A 16,049-nucleotide genomic window follows, 5' to 3' on the forward strand; every position below is an offset into this window, starting at 1 on the left:
GCTAATCAGTGATTATTGTCACTGACAACAAAATTTTCAACTGTCAGTCAATTGGTGAAAAATTCTAATTGATTTTACTTAAAAGAGATATGAGGAGTCGAACATGTTTGAAATCAAGATTAAAACTGAGACATCAAGAAGTACAAACTTATCTATTTTTTTTTATTCGGATCAGAAGTCTTCACTGACAGTAAAAAACGTCGTTCAAACTCGAACACTTGAACCAGACGTACACGGTATAATAAATCACGTCACTTCTGAGTTGGCAAAACGTTCCGCAGATTATTCGGACAATCGTGTCTTATCTCGCCTGGTTGCTCGAACGCCCACGTTGTACACGCCTCAAAGACATAATTAGTCTTTATGATTGAATCTATTTGCCCCAGCCGTCTCTCGTCTCGAGCGCAAACTCATTCACCGTAACAGGCGGTATCTCGTTCGGCGCCCGAGCGCGCGCGCGCCTTGAAGCGCCAGCGGCGCGCGGAAAAGGGACGCGCATCGTTGCACCTGCATGGATTTTGGGATGACAGGCGCGAAATAAAGGTCGTAAACTCCGCGGACGTAAACCGGTAAATGGCACATGTCGAGGCGGAATGAAGTTTGCCGCGGCATTGAATCGAAAGGAAATGCACATCGCACCGCGGAGATCGTCTCTATTCGGCACAGAGACGCGGGGAATCGGTTCTTCGTAAAATTCAACGAACGTTTATGTACTTCTGTAACTTCGCGCACCGGGATTACAAGTCAAAACTATCAGGAAACTACTGTGAAAGTAACCTTTGCTTTGTTCATAAACAGAAAATGTGGGGTTTATCCTCACAAAGAAAATATATACAAAATTTTATTTAGCATAATTAACAGATTATTCGATTTTCGACACATGTTCGCCGCTGATTCGATATCGCCGCGTCCAAATGTTTTTTACAAACACCTTCTTTATATCTTACTGTACATTTAAAACCATAATAACGCGTCAGATTAGTATACTTTTAGTTAGTGCAATTGTGGATTATGTACTTTTAATTATCGCACTTTTGCGAATATTGCTTGACAGCAGGTTTAATGTATCTTTTCATATCTTTTGACGGCAACCCCTCGCGCTCAGATTGAAACTGTATAATTGGACTTTATAATTAAATTTGAACGCGTCAGGCTCTTGTAGAAACATCTTTATTACCCGTAGACTATCCGGAGATAACGATGCCCTAAAGCGTCTTAATCTCCACGGAAATTCTCTCCGAAGTGGAGAGCAAGCGAGCGCGAGGGTTGAGAGAGGGGAAGGGTTCATACTTTTGGCGTCCCGATAAATTCTCGCAGCGAGAGTTTATTGCGCCGCGTTCCCGGGCATTCCGCGGATTAACTCGTCAAAGTGTCCTCCAAGAAATTGTGCGCCCCAAGATTGTATGCAACTATGCAGACTGGTTTGAGTTTGCCGTCACTCTGAACTTCGCGACGTGCGCGCGATCCCATTATCGCGGTCTTTTTCTCGCGCGATAACGGCAATAAAAAAAAGTCACAAGAATATACAAATCATAATTGAAGATCTGATGGATTTTTTACGGGCTTAAATAAACGCGAGAAAAAAATCCTTGCTCTGATAACGCAAACAGCTTGACTCAAGAAAGCGCGAATTGAATCGCGCGCGCATCAGATTTGTATAATTCCTTCAATCGGATCGAGTGCAAATCGAAGCGTTCGAAAAAGAAGCCGCCGGGACGGAAGAAATGCGCGCGTATAAGAAAATACGGGCGAGAGTGCGCGTTTTGCGATCGATGAACAATTCCGTGTAAGAGACAGATGCGAGAGCGCGTTCTTCTTACGTAGTAAACTTCATTTTACGATATTACACAGCAAATTCGAACAACGTGTCTCGTTCCGGAAATCGATCGGCGGGCTCCGTGCCATTATCACGTTGGAATTGTCCGATTTCCCCTTGTAATCCGATAAAGACGTACGGGCTTCGTTTCGAGAAGGAACGGATTTTTACGAGGGTAAGCAACGTTTGACAACCCTTTTCGCGCCTTGGAAAAACGCCGGCGGTTCGGAACAAAGAACGAAAAGAAAAGCAGCCGAACGTGACTGGGATAAGGGGCGGCTTTTTCTCTCTTTCTCTCGTTTCCGATTCGTCCGAAAATCCGGAGCCTTTAGCTTGCTGACACGGAATACAGGATTGGAATAAATTTTACGCCCCCAGCTCCGCGCGCTTCTTATTAAGCATTCCGTTCTCCCTTCCCCGTCACATCCCGTTCGGAAGTTTTACTCCCCCGTTGTCGATACCGTTTTACGGCATTAGAAGAAAACAAAAACCAATCAATTAATTACAAACATTTTCTGAGAGGAAATTCTAATTTCTTTCTTTCTATTCTAGCAATTTTTTTCCCGTACAAATCGATTGCTTTACATGTTCGAATTTGATAAAGTATATGATTAACAATCTGTTAAGAGAAACCATAAATTTCTACTCGGTTAATGCGTTTTGTGAGAACTTTGAACTTTCAAACGTAAAAAGTTTTCTTTCATCCCTGATCAGAGTAATTCAAGCATGCAAATGTCGACAGCGTGAGGAGTTATCTTTCTCGAATCGTTTTCATTTTGACGTTTTACCCGTGCAATTTCGCTTTACAACGCCGTTCGTTCTTCTCGCCGCGAGCGCGAGATATTATGTACCTCCCGCCTTTTATAATCGAATTGTCTGCAGAAGTATAAAGAAGCATCAAAACGTCCGCGCCTGTACAGTGTGCCTCGCGAAAGAGGCACATTCGCGGAGAAGAAGAAGAACCTTTTTATGAAGTTTTCGCAATATAAATGTAAAGCACGCCGTGGTGTATCATTTGCGGCGCAATCTATTATTTCATTTGTGCTCGCGACCGACAAAGGAAAAAAATGACGATCTAACGAACTTACGGCAGAATTGAAGGTGAAAAGTGAGCGTAGAGAGCTTGTTTTTCAATTAACGAATTCCGCCAATTGCGACGCGTGTAATTGCGCGTGCGTGTCGACGACGTACACGTCGCAACTCGTTGACAAACGAGCTTGTGCTTTTGCGAGAAGTATATACAGACGCCCGGCAGATCTCGCAAGAAGACCGCAATTTGTTTACTTTCGTTTCCGACATTCACCCACGGGATTTTTCTCGGAGGAGCGCGTCGTTAAATGAATATTTATACCATTATCGCGGCCCGTGTCCTCGTGCGCAAAGAAGAGCTTCAAGACGAGCTCCCGCCCAACCTTTTTCAGTTGCATATTTTTCAAGCACGACGAAGGAGTGCGCCTGCAAAACCGACGAGCGTATAAGTCCTTTGCCGAAAAAAACGCAAGAACATCGAGAGCTCTCCGTCTCGCAGCGAGTCGCGATTAAATCGCCCGAATAAATTAGCTGCAATCAGCGTGGAGAATTTCTGAATACTTTGTAAGTTTTTTTTTTTTTTTTTTTACACGAAAGAAACATTCGGGTCTAGAAAAAAAGAAACAAGAGCAATGGATTTAATTCCCTCTAATTTATCAATCAAGTAAATTAACACCGGAGATCACTTTGTAACCGGAAGCACTTTAACAAGAAGATTATGTTACTTTGTGTGCCGCAACTGTGTGTGTGTGTGTCACGAATATCATTCAGAATTTTCATCGACCGACTGGTCGTTAGTTAAGCATGTGTTGAAACGATCAATTAACTCGACTGCGCAATATCCGCTGCAGCCGCGCTCGAATTTTCCGATAATATACGTCTGGGGAAAACTTCGCGGACCCGCCACCGCTCGCAAAGATTAGACCCGTTAATACGTGACTCATTAATCACCCCCTCTCCCCCAAGAGGAAGAGTGTATGAAATTAATTTTGCGCATCGCGCGCGCGACTTTTAATGCCAGTCGATAAATTTTTGCAAGACGAATATTTCGCGAAAATAATCATAGCACATCGAAATCTGTCTCTGTCTCTCGAATCTAATTGAAATTCAGTCAGATTTCCAAAAGAAATCTGAGATTCTGGTCGTTCCTCTTTTTTATGAACTTTTTATATCCGTCCCAACATATCGAATCAATTCGATCTCCGAGTTCCGCAAAAAAGTACGTATCCAAGGGAAGCGGTTCCTGTGGCAATAAACAAAATGGGCGCACCTGTTCTTCATGTATTTATTAAATTAAAAAAATGTATTAAATATCTAAATTTATTAAATCTTTTAAAAGCTGTTATACAAAAATCACGTTGATGTTATCACAAGTAAAATTTCATTCCAACGTATATTTTTTTATTTTAAAAATAAAAAAAGTCAAAAAGGTCCAATTGTACGAACAATGCTCCAAAATTAGTGTCGCCAGTGTGATTACGTTTTTTTAAATAACATTAAAACGAAATTCGCGCGAGGTGAAATTTCACCCGTGATAGCTTTTAAGGGTTAAACGAGTAGAAGTAAATATTCCGAGAAATATGAGTATGTGTACGTACGAAGAATATATTTGCTCCGTTAATATTGGGAGATACATCGTGGTTATTTACATTTTGTATAATATGAATGATGATGCTATTAAAAGCCACGTTTAGGAGCAATTTAATGTATAGATAGGAAGAATAAATAATCCTTTAATAATCTGTACTCCCAAGAATATTTCCTCTCTCCGTTGTACCGCAGTTTTTGCTTAAGTGCAAAACGCACAATGTGGAAAAAAAACTTTTTTTCACCGATCTCACCGATATCTTTTTCGATATATTTCGAGAGCTGTTAGCTGGGCGACCGCGGCTTTTTATGAGCGTCGAGGCATTTTCGAGACACACACACATGATTGCTTGTACGTGCGGCGGTATCAGTGTAAATTCACGCGTTTGCGAATCCCGCATTCATATACTGTCTGCGCGTTTTACGCGCGGTGTTTCGGGTATCGCGAGTTTACGCCCGGGCTAACATCGAACCGCGTACAGGACGAGGAATATAGCGTGTAAGGGAGAGGAGGAGAATCGCCGACGTTAAATCCCGGAGTGTGCGAGCTTCATGAATTAAATCCGCTGCGAGAGAGAGAGAGAGAGAGACAGCGCACCAAAACGCGGCGTGCTAAACGCGAATCCGCTGTTATCGTAACGAGATGTGTCGGGCTCCGCGAACGGAGACGCCAACGACCGGATACGCAAAATTAACGCTGTTACCTCTTAATGGCGTATTAAAAACAAGTACGCGTTTTAATGTGAACTCTGAAACACGCAATGGAGCCGAAAGGAATTGCAAAAGTTTGCTTCCATTTTAAATTGCGCGCGATTTGCGGTTCTAACATTTTTTGCATTAAAATAGCTTCTCTTGAAAATCTAACTTTTTTTTCCTATTTATCATACGCCGATTCCTTTTTTCAATTAAAAACGCAAAATTGAAACCTGAAATGAAAACGACGGGAAGAGAGAAAGAGAAAGGAGACGAATGAATATTGGATTAGTTAAATTAATTTTTATTGAAATTACACGAAATCTTGCGCAAATCAGATTTTGGGGACTGGACGCGCGACGCGAAAATTCTAATTTATTCATAGATCGTTTAAGAAACACGACTGCGGGAGCGGTTTATAAATTAAGCACTTGAAAGGGTCGAGGAGAAAGAGAGGGTTGCAGTTGAATTTTTTCAACAAAACTGAATAAGGGAAAAGATAGATAGTGTACTATCTCGGTTTGCATTTAATTATTGTGACTTCGATAACTGCCAGAGTACTTCTTTTAAAAACTTTTTGTTTTTAATTCGCCAGTTAATTCCTGACATTTCTTTTGCCTTAACTTTGCTTTATCTCTCGACAGTTTTTTTTTTTTTCTAATTACTAGCACAATACAGATGCGCGCTGTTATTGTTTTTATTTTAACGTGTGTGTTAGTAAACACAATCTGTCACCGCGATGACAATTAGTATATACGTCTTACAAAAAAATATAAATCATATAATACACATGATGTACATATGACAGGTGTCAGAAATAACACGTGAAAATAAAAAAATATATATACTATAATCACGTGACGAAGGTCAGTGACCTTAGCGTAGTATATGTATTAATACATATAATACAATATAAGGTGATTGTAGTCACGTGAAGGTTTTCCTTTCTTTTCTTTCACGTGACTTTACTTTGGTCACATTTTTAAAGACACGTGAGTAAAATATAGTCACGTGCGTCTTGATATGTACGACATGAATCGAGAAACGTCCTATCAGCGTCGAGATAAAAGTGGCAATCAATATCGAGAGAATCGATTGTGATTATTTACACTCGCTTTTTTTGGTAAGAACATATTATTATATCATTAGCGTTTCCGCGCGCGTTGTTATTATTATTATCCGTGATAATTATCTAGATTTAAAATCTGCGCGTGAAGTAAAAATGGCGGACAGGTTGAACAACAACAACAACAATATTGGGGGAGAAAACTCGAAAGAGCGTGCCGGGAGATAAATGCAAAGTCACGATCGCGTAAAGTTCGTCGGACGTGCGAATTTCCGTGCGATTATTGCGCGAGGAAGCGCGAAGAAAACCGCGAACACTGTGGGGAAAAAGCAACCGGGCGACCGCGATTAAACCACGAAATTAAAATCTGTCGGCGAGAACGCCGCGTACGCGCGCCGGACGTTTAATTGCTGCTTTTTTCGCGCGGCGCTCTTTCCGGAAAACTTGGCGTCGTGATTCTGTTAATCCGCGCCGACGTGCTTTCATGACGTCGAGTGTACTTTCGTATCACGACCGCTCTCTGTACGCGGCCGGATCGTTAATTCACCGCTTTTTCCTCTTCGAGTGGCGTGAATTTGCGTGGTATTTTTTTTTTTTTTGTGAACTTTTTGCGAAAACCCTCTTTAATAAATATCTTGTTTCTCGCGTCGAGTGACGCGATTGTTTAATGTTAAATTATTTTTTAAACACTTTGCTCGACTTTATATCGAGTGCGAACTGGGATTCTGGTTGAATTTGCATTGGCTAGAAAAGAAACACGAGAAAATATAAAACGTTTCTATATTAACCAGCTGGCTCGGGTGACGAAGAGAGAGTCACGGTCTGCCTCGTGCTGTTTTACGCGTGAACTTGGCGCGACCGTGTCTTTTGATGCCAGGCGGCCCCGTTGCGTGTTTTACGACTCTTCCTTCCCACCTTCCCAGACCGTCCAGTCTATTTTCGCGAAAAGCCGTGTAATTTTTTGCTAAATTAAACCGGGGATTACGAGAGGAAGCGCGCAGCGCGGCGGCGCGAGGTGAATGGCCGCGCGGTCCCAAAAATTTTCGTCGCGTCGTAAACATCGAACAAACGCGATCACATCCGCAAAACTCGGACCGTACTCGAACAGAAGATAAGCATCAGCCTGGATGACTTGTTCGCAGACACCGCGACGCCTGTTCCACACGACGCGAAGACTGTTTCCGAAGATGCTTTTTCTTGTCGCGAGACGGAGTGGCAATTAGCTCGCGCCGGTCGATGTAAGTTTTTGAGCGAGTCGCGAAATACGGTATAGAGCCGTCGATCCGACGCCACGTCGCTTGGAGAGGCTCCAATTTTGCTAATGCACCTCCTTGCCGGCAAGTAATTTCGAGTTTCGGATACGAGTCGAGGGAGCGAGCGAGCGAGCGCTATCACCTTTTGGGCTTAATCCGAATTTGCCAAACTTTCGGCGATGTTCTCAAGCGTGCAGTTGCGCGCACGAATATGCGACGACTTTCGGCTGACCACACCGCCGTCATAAATTCCAGCACGGTTTACTCACGGCGATTGGACACCTTGCGAGATTCGGGTTATATCCAGGAATAGTCTCTGGACGTGCGCTTACTTTCTCGATGGATTATTCCAGTTGCGTGAAATATCGCTCCGACTTATTTAAATATTAAAAACGACGCGGGCAAGGGGGGAGGGCGATATCGCGATACATTATGCGCATCACTTTCGTTGCGATGTGTGGGCACCGAGTGTCACGCAACGTTTCCAAATTTATCGCGAAATTTCGGTCGACGTAAATTCGCGCTCGGCAAGGTTTCTTTCTTGAAACGGGCGCGGCTCTCTCTCTCGGAGTTTAAGAGCTCGGAGCCAAAGGGCGCGCGCAATTTTTTTGTCGCAATTTTCGCCGGGACTAAATGGCGCGCCGTGATGTGACTCCGCGCGGATCTCGGGTTACCCCGGGGCATTAATTTAATTCCTCTTAACACGCCCCGATTCCTGCCTTTTAGCCTAACGCACGCTACTTACTTTACCTCGGCGGCTATTGTACGCAGGTAGCATTTGCCAGACGTCCACCCGCGCGAGGAGGAAGTATTAAATTCAAGGGACTTTACGCGCGCGAGAGAGAGTTGCCATGTTACACACTCGTGCTGCTTTGTGTTTGATTAAAACTAATAAATTTTGTATATTTTTTTCTACAAAGAATATAATAATATAATACAATGATAATTTTTTACATTATAATATAATAACAATAATAATAGCTTTGTTGAGCACTTAGTTATGAACAAGAGTACAACGCATTAAAAAAAAAAAACAAGGTTGAAGACGTAACAGTTACTCAAACGAGGCAACAATGCCCGACTAAACCCTGTAACTACTTAAACGCGATAACAAAGAGAGCAAAAAAGAAAACAATAAAGTAAAGAAAAAATAGTAGATTATAAAAAAACATAGTAACAAAGAGCTACGAGAAAAAAACGAGCGGAAAATATTATAAAGTATGTGCAATAATGAGAACCGCTGCCACCGAGCAAAAAAAAAGAGTAGAAAAAACTCTTCTCAGCTCGAATGCAACAAATTATATAAAATTTTACAGCGACATAAGAGAAGGTAATTTTTGCTTGCGGTGTCGAAAAGAGAAGAGTCTCTGACGATGACGAGTGGGAAGAAATAGAATTAGCATGGAATTTCTCATTAAAATTCTTCTAAATTAAATGGATATTTGTGCAAATGAGAGAATAGTAATTTAAAAATTCTTCTTGGTGAACAATACGCGGCGGACAATCGGGTGTTTGGCGACTGAATTTCAAGGTCGGCGTGGCCTAAACTTCGCTCTATTTGCCGCGAACCTATCTTTGCACCCGCCGCAGTTGGAACTGGCATACCGACAAAGGCCGACGAATATAGCCGACACACGGCCGGGATGTTAATCCGAAACACGCATGACCACGATGACGGGGTCTCTCCCGGTGCGCCGAGCCAAGTTTCCGAGCCCGTCGCGTAACCCTTTGCGATTCGCGTCATTCTACAGAGAAACCAAAAGAGAGAGAAAGAGAGGAGAAGCGAAGGTTAAAAATATCACTTTCCGTAAAAAAAAAAAAAGTAACGACGTACGGAACGGCGTTGCCGCGGGACGCCTCGGCGACGATACAAGTCGTGGATTTTTCCAGCGCGAATTTTATTTCCGCCGGCCTTAATTGCGAGAGAGTAAAATTAGTTGCGCGAGCGGTCAACGAACGATGAACGATCCATCGATCAAACTTTACCGCGTTCCGGTTGGCAGGTTAATTTTGGGCGCGAACGCGCGCGCGATCAGGACGCGTGCCGCATTTATTTTCACAGGGTGCCGGAAATAGCCGTCGACAGAGAGAGAGAGAGAGAGAAACAGAGAACGTACGCGCGCGAGAAAGAGAGAGAGAGAGAAAGAGGAGAGCGCTCCACCCGATATTATAATAGCGATGACTAGCGTGGCGAGCGCGACAGTCCGCGCGCGAGTAACGCTCTGCTGCCGCGCGAGAGAACGGGAGCTGGATAACGTTACTTCTCGAGTCACCGGCGTGTGCGTCGTCGCGCGCAACGAAGATCGCAGTTGTTTTTTCGCAGCCGCGCGTCGTCGTTGTTCTCGCACGAGGTCGCGAAAAAAAAAAAGAGCGAAACGCATTACAGCCGCGAAAATCGCAGATTTTGCGCAATCGCGTCGCTCGCGCATCGTCCGTCAGTTTGCGATGCAACAACCGAGAGAAGTGAAAATCGCAACGTTGCGCAATCGTTAATTTTTTTTTTCCTTTCCGTCCCGAATCAGTTCTCGAGTCGCGAAGAGACACGTGTGCTTCGCTTCTTCGTGTGGCAGATTTCCAACGAGGGAACGTATATATAGCGCCGAGAGCGAGCACATCGCCGTCGCGGTTGATGTGTGCAAAACGTGGCGGTGTCCCTCGCGCGAGACACGTGCGAGATTCGCGAGCAGTTCGCCGCGTTTGTGATAAGAACGCGCGAGTTCTCGCGGGGAATCGACGTTGCTTAGTGTCCCGCGTGTCGCCGGCATAAAAACGCGCGTTGCATAAGACATTCGTTCCGGGATTTATGGAGCGTCGCGCATCTCCGCGCGCGGTATAAGAGGCAAAAATCGCGGCCGCGCGCGATGAATAAGCAACGGCGCGACGGCAGCGGCGGCGGCGGCGGTGCGGCTTGGCGTGCATTATGTAAAACGCATAAATCTGTCCGTCGCGCGCGATAAATCAGCGGTCGAACGTTCGGGAGTGAGGAGAGAAGGAGAGAAAACTGCAACACCTGCTCTCTCGCCTATTGAAATTGTTTGAGTTAAGAGGCGCGCGGGACACGCGCGGTTCCTCCTCGTCGCCGCGCGTAATCGAATCGTGAGCGGAAAGTGTGATCGGCGATCGTCAATTTCTACACGCGAGTGTTTGATGTGGCGTAATCGTGGGAAGATCCATTTCGGTGACGTCCAAATAGTGAAATCGCCGGCGCGGTCGGCCGAACTGGGAAAATGGTAAATTAACGATTTGAAATTACGCGCCGCGCAGTCGGCACGAGTACGCTCGCACTCGCGTTCCCATGCGACGTCGCATGATTTATGACGAGCGTAAACTCTTTGATGGTTCCGGAACACGCTCGTTTATCGTTATCGCAACTTCCGCCGCTACGTGGCTGCTTAGAACCACTTAAAGCAGAAAGGCGAGCGTTTAATTAGATTGTCCCAAATGAGCAAAGTCACTTTTGCGTTAAATTTATTTGATGAGAAATTACAAGTTAGTGTAATACGATCAGTGCGAGCCGATGTGCCAGATGTTCGTGCGAAATATATATATTTTTTTAGCTACTTTGATACTATGAGCTTTTTTAAATTTGTCGTCAAATTTGTTACGTTAATGTAATATTGTGTTAATTAACTTATTTCCTCTGGCAAGACCTCGATCTCCACCGGTGCGTTCACCTTACGCTGTGTATTCGAATTATATGTGCGTGTGCAACAAAGCTGTTTGCGACAATCACAGCGCAATGTAACGCACCGGCTCAAAATGTGCGAACCAATTAATCGTAGCCGGTAACGAGCCATCAAACAAATCCGGCAAACGTCGCCGGCCGGAATGTGCCGCGGGACTATGTACACTCACGTACAAATTAATTAACGGGTCTATAATTACGTCCCTAATCGCCGGCTAATTCTTGCGCAGACATAATTGTGCCGTGTGGCGCGACACAATGACGGGCCCGCGAGTTCATCGCTGACATTATTATGCACGTGTGTGTGTCTCTCTCTCTTTCTCTCGTTGAGGGAAGCGCGCTGGAATAATGCGATGGACGCGGAAGAGAACAAAGGGAAACGGAGATAGGAACAGAAGGAGAGAAGAGTAAATGAGAGGCTTAGGCGGAATTAGCATAATTTCGACGCGATTAATTCGCGATTTCGCAACGTGCATCGCGTGCGTCAAATCTGCGAGCGGCGGATTGTATGTCTCGATAAATGCGCGTGTTGCGGAGAGCCAGTTCGGAATGTATGTCCGGAGATGCATGCCGACATGCGCTGTGCGCAGAGCGAGAGAGAGAGAAATTGCTACCGCACAAACCCTTTTGCCTCCTGAACTGTTGGATTCGTTGGACAGCGGCGAACGCGATTGGAATGGCACGTACGCGCGGGATAGACGCATAATTGCGGTAATAGTCAGCTCAAGAGAGAGAGAGAGAGGCCTTTAACCGCCGTGTACTGCCCTCGGTGAGAGATGCATCCCTGCTAAAGGGATCTGACATGCAGCAGGCCCACGTACTACGTTGTGTCGAGCATCAAGGATTCGCGATCTCTATCCTTGATGACTTTAGAGGAAATTGTTTGTTCCGCGAATTCTTTGGCCTAATTGAGATGCAATCCGAACCAATCCAACTTGCTTTGCACGCGGAGTTATTTCTTTTATCTTGCGACTTTCGCACGCGCTCCCATAATGCAGAGGCTTCTCTTTTACTTTTTTCGAGATTTCGCTTTTAATTCACTTCGTGCTGTAAAAATTTTTTAATTTGCTTCCGAATGAAATTCAGACCGAAACATCCTTTCTCTCATTTCGCTCAGCTGCGCATTCATGCATACTTGCCCGTTTTAATTATTTTTTTTTTTTTTTGTTTTTTCGGTGACTTTCTCTTTAATCAGTTTTTATTTTTATTTTTATTTTTGTGTAAATCTCAGATAACGCATTGAAACAGGCTTCTGTAGTCTCGCCTATTAGATCTCTAAGGTTAGTTATTTTTTCATTTTTCATTTACGCTTGTTGCACCTAATATAGATATTATTATTATGTTTATATTCGATAGAACTTTGAAAATGTTTTTTTTTTTCGGGGAAGAAAACTTTGACAGCTCGATGGGAACGGTGTTTATTTCGCCGCGAGTATTTTGCCATTGCTCCTATCGAATCGTCAAATACGAGAGTATGAATATACATCGCGGGTAACTGATATACCTCCGGGGATGCGCGATGCGCCACGAGAACGTGTCTCTGGCACGCATTATCCCGGGGCTTTAATCGGCTTTTCATCCGATTAAAATGGTTTTCCATTTGCTCTAGCGAATTGTGCATAATTGCGATCGCTCAATCGCGCTCCCTCGCGAAGGATCTTTAGCGCTGCGTTGTAGATCCCTTTCGCCGGGCACGCAATTCTCCTTTTACCTCCGGGAATCGTGTTAATTGCACACAAGTTTTCCTCCCGCTAATTCAATTAGTTAATTCGTATTTGTATTCGCACGAAACACACAGAAACGTTTCCCCCCTCATAACAAGAAGCAATTGTAGTATTTCGTCTTAATCTCGTATTCGCTACACGCGATTAGGTCTTACACAGCCTGATCTCGGATTCACGTTGTTGGAGGATTTTCCTCCCTTTGTTTTTTTTCTTCCTTTCCTCATTTTAATATTTTATTTTTCGGTTTACTTTGATACGCAAAGGTAAAAAAAAGATACCGCGCAAAGTTGTCGATACCTCGCTACGATCCGTTTTAATTATTCCGTCGTCGCGGAATATTAATACGACGTCTCGTCGGCGCCAACGTTGCCCAAAGATAATTAGACGTTGAGGTCCTTTAGAAAGAGCCGGTAACGAGCTTCTTTGCTTTCTCGCGCGCTCCAGTCTCTCCTCTCCTGTAAAGCCCCCCTTCGGAATTTTCCGCGCGGAAGTTTATGCGAAATTAACCAATGAATAAACATCGTTCAAGCTCTCGTCTTTTTTTTTTCCAATCGTTCGCGCGACCGCGTTTTGGATTACGGAAATTCACAGCTGCGACATGTTTGTTGTTAGTTTTTAATAAAAAAAAATATATATATATAAAGTAAATATATAAATATAAATTTAATCTTTCGTGGACTGAGACATGGGTCTTCCCATGCTCTGCTACAGAATTTATTTACGCGAATTGCATTACGTTGCAACAATCGGAGAAATATCAATGTCGAACCATCGGACACGAAATATCGGAAAGCCAATTCCGAGTTCTCCCGGAGGAAAATCAGCCGGCGCTTATCAGATGCACTTAGCGAACGTCTCGTGCTACACGAGGGATACACCACCGCGGATAACAAAGTGCATTGCTCGGCGGAATATGGAAATACACAGTGTTTCGATGTATAGCGCCCGTCAGCTGGTGTTGAGAGCTTAAACGACGCTCTTTGTCCCCGTATAACCGACCGCCATCGATCCCGGGACACTGGCACGACCTAATCTACTCCCACATGAGGTTGAAAATCAATTAACCGCTTAACCTCTTCCTTCGCCGGAGGAGGAGAGGCTCGAGGTCTTCCACACAATTAGGATTGCGGATTGCCGCGATATGAACCGACCGATTCTGGACTCACGCCAGAAGAATCTCTTTTTTCTTTCCGAGTCCGTTTATTTTTTTCTCAATCTACTGGAAAAAAGTCTTCTTTAGTGGTTCAATCTTCTGACTCTTGTCTCTTAGAAATTAGTTTAAAGACACAAAGTTACTCTCGATGTAACGAAGCGAAATGTGACGTTTGTGTTCGCAGGTGAACGGCGACGATGATTGGGAGTACGAGGAGATCGTTCTGGAACGGGGCGGGGCAGGCCTAGGTTTCAGCATCGCCGGCGGCACGGACAATCCGCATTATGGCAACGACACCGCTATTTACATCACGAAGCTCATACCGGGCGGCGCCGCGTCTGCGGACGGTCGGCTGCGTGTCAACGACACGATACTGCAGGTGAACGACGTGTCCGTGGTCGACGTGCCGCATGCGGCCGCCGTAGACGCCCTCAAGCGGGCCGGCAACACCGTCAAGCTGGTAAGTTTCACCCTCCTCGAGCCCCGACGTTTCCCGATTGCGCGCGTTACAAGTTACTCGATCCCCGGCGCTACACGTCAGAACGCTATTTCCCTACGTTGACGTGAGCGCTTACAAGTGCTTGATTACATCAGACGCAATTAACGGCGTTATAAGACGACAACCATCGACCCGATGTATAACACGGTCTTACACGTACAAATTCGAAACGGTGAAAATTATTTATTTTCAATTACGCGCGCGATCTCCCACACGCGATATTTTAATCCCGCGTCTATCGAATGTTGCAATAATGCGTAATTACGACATCAAGAGAGAAAATCCAGCTAATTACAGATTAACTGACATTAAACGCGTACGTGGCATCGCACACACACACACACACCGCACATACACGAAACTGACGTATGCAAATCTCAAATCCGTATTTAATTGAATTGTAACGTGCCGTTACAACACACATAGACATCGCGACGCGCAGATCGCGTTGCCGCGATCATCCGCCATATCATATGCGCATCTCAAGTGCGCAGATTTAATTGCGCGACGAATGTGTCGCGGTATAATTGAATTGCAAATATTGTAATGTGTGTGTGTGTGTACGCGCGCACTTTCTATGCGAGTTAAACTCATGTTGCGCGCGTTCACATGTTCAATCTCCGACGTTACGTATCCGCTAATAGTCGCCATCGAGTCTCCACAAAATTAATCGTCAATATTAAGCGCACATTATCGGCATATTATCGCCGACCGCAAATAACACGTGCGTTCCAATTCGATTATATAAAAACAGTGACATGTAATTTCCCCGTCCGTGTATTCCATGTGCAAATGTATTCCCCCGAACTCATCTCTGATTCTAATTTACATTATTGCAAACAGAATTCCCGCCACCCCAAACTTTTTTTCTTTTCTTTTTTTTTTTTTTGTGAACTTTCCTCCAGTTTCGCATCACGCGGGGAAAAGTTCCGCGGGATTGACGGGCTTTTCCGGATTCCATATTTGTCATAAAGACGCGTTCGAATATCTTCGGCTTACGCCTGAGAAAAGTCCCGAAGCGACGATCGCTCACACAGGGGCCTCTCGAGGAATTCCCGCGGGATGCGAGGGAAAGTTTCGACGGGATCGTTCGTTACGCGTCTCTCGGATATACGTTAATGTCATCCTCTAAAAAAAAAAAAGAAAAAGAAAGGGAAAAAATCCCCAGGTGGATTGCCGTTGTAGCTCCGTTTACGAGCCGATCTCCCGCACTCGTTATGAAAACTTTAAATGAAAGATCTTTCCGAAAGAGAGAGAAAACGAGAGACGCGCGCGCGTGAAAATGCAGACCTGACACGACGAAGAGGCCGATAAATTTCGGGCGTAACGACTTCTTCAACAACCGCCGCGCGGTGGTTTTCGAAATACTTGGAAGAGGAGGAGGAGTTTTCCGCGAAGTCAGCGTTGATATTAACCCTTCCAGGTTTGAGAATAACGACGAGAGGAAGGCATAAAAGACGGATTTACGAGCCGTCTTGGTCTTATTTTGGCATGAACTTCCCTCGCATTATTGCCCGCGCGAGAATAAACGCGCGTGTTCCCGA

General features: G+C 44.7%; 1 protein-coding gene across 23 annotated transcripts in view; it reads left to right on the plus strand.

Annotated features, from left to right (window-relative positions):
• The window catches only part of LOC109854966 (disks large 1 tumor suppressor protein), a 425,866-nt gene that overhangs the window by 350,803 nt on the left and 59,014 nt on the right, over positions 1-16,049 (plus strand). For all 23 annotated transcript variants that reach the window (XM_020428635.1, XM_020428637.1, XM_020428634.1 and 20 more), the window contains one exon: positions 14,191-14,466. In XM_020428635.1, the coding sequence (XP_020284224.1) occupies positions 14,191-14,466 (276 nt within the window). The remainder of the gene's footprint in view (positions 1-14,190; positions 14,467-16,049) is intronic.

Source organism: Pseudomyrmex gracilis, unplaced genomic scaffold (genome assembly GCF_002006095.1).
Source record: "Pseudomyrmex gracilis isolate BER0280 unplaced genomic scaffold, ASM200609v1 scaffold_76, whole genome shotgun sequence".
Taxonomy (NCBI): domain Eukaryota; kingdom Metazoa; phylum Arthropoda; class Insecta; order Hymenoptera; family Formicidae; genus Pseudomyrmex; species Pseudomyrmex gracilis.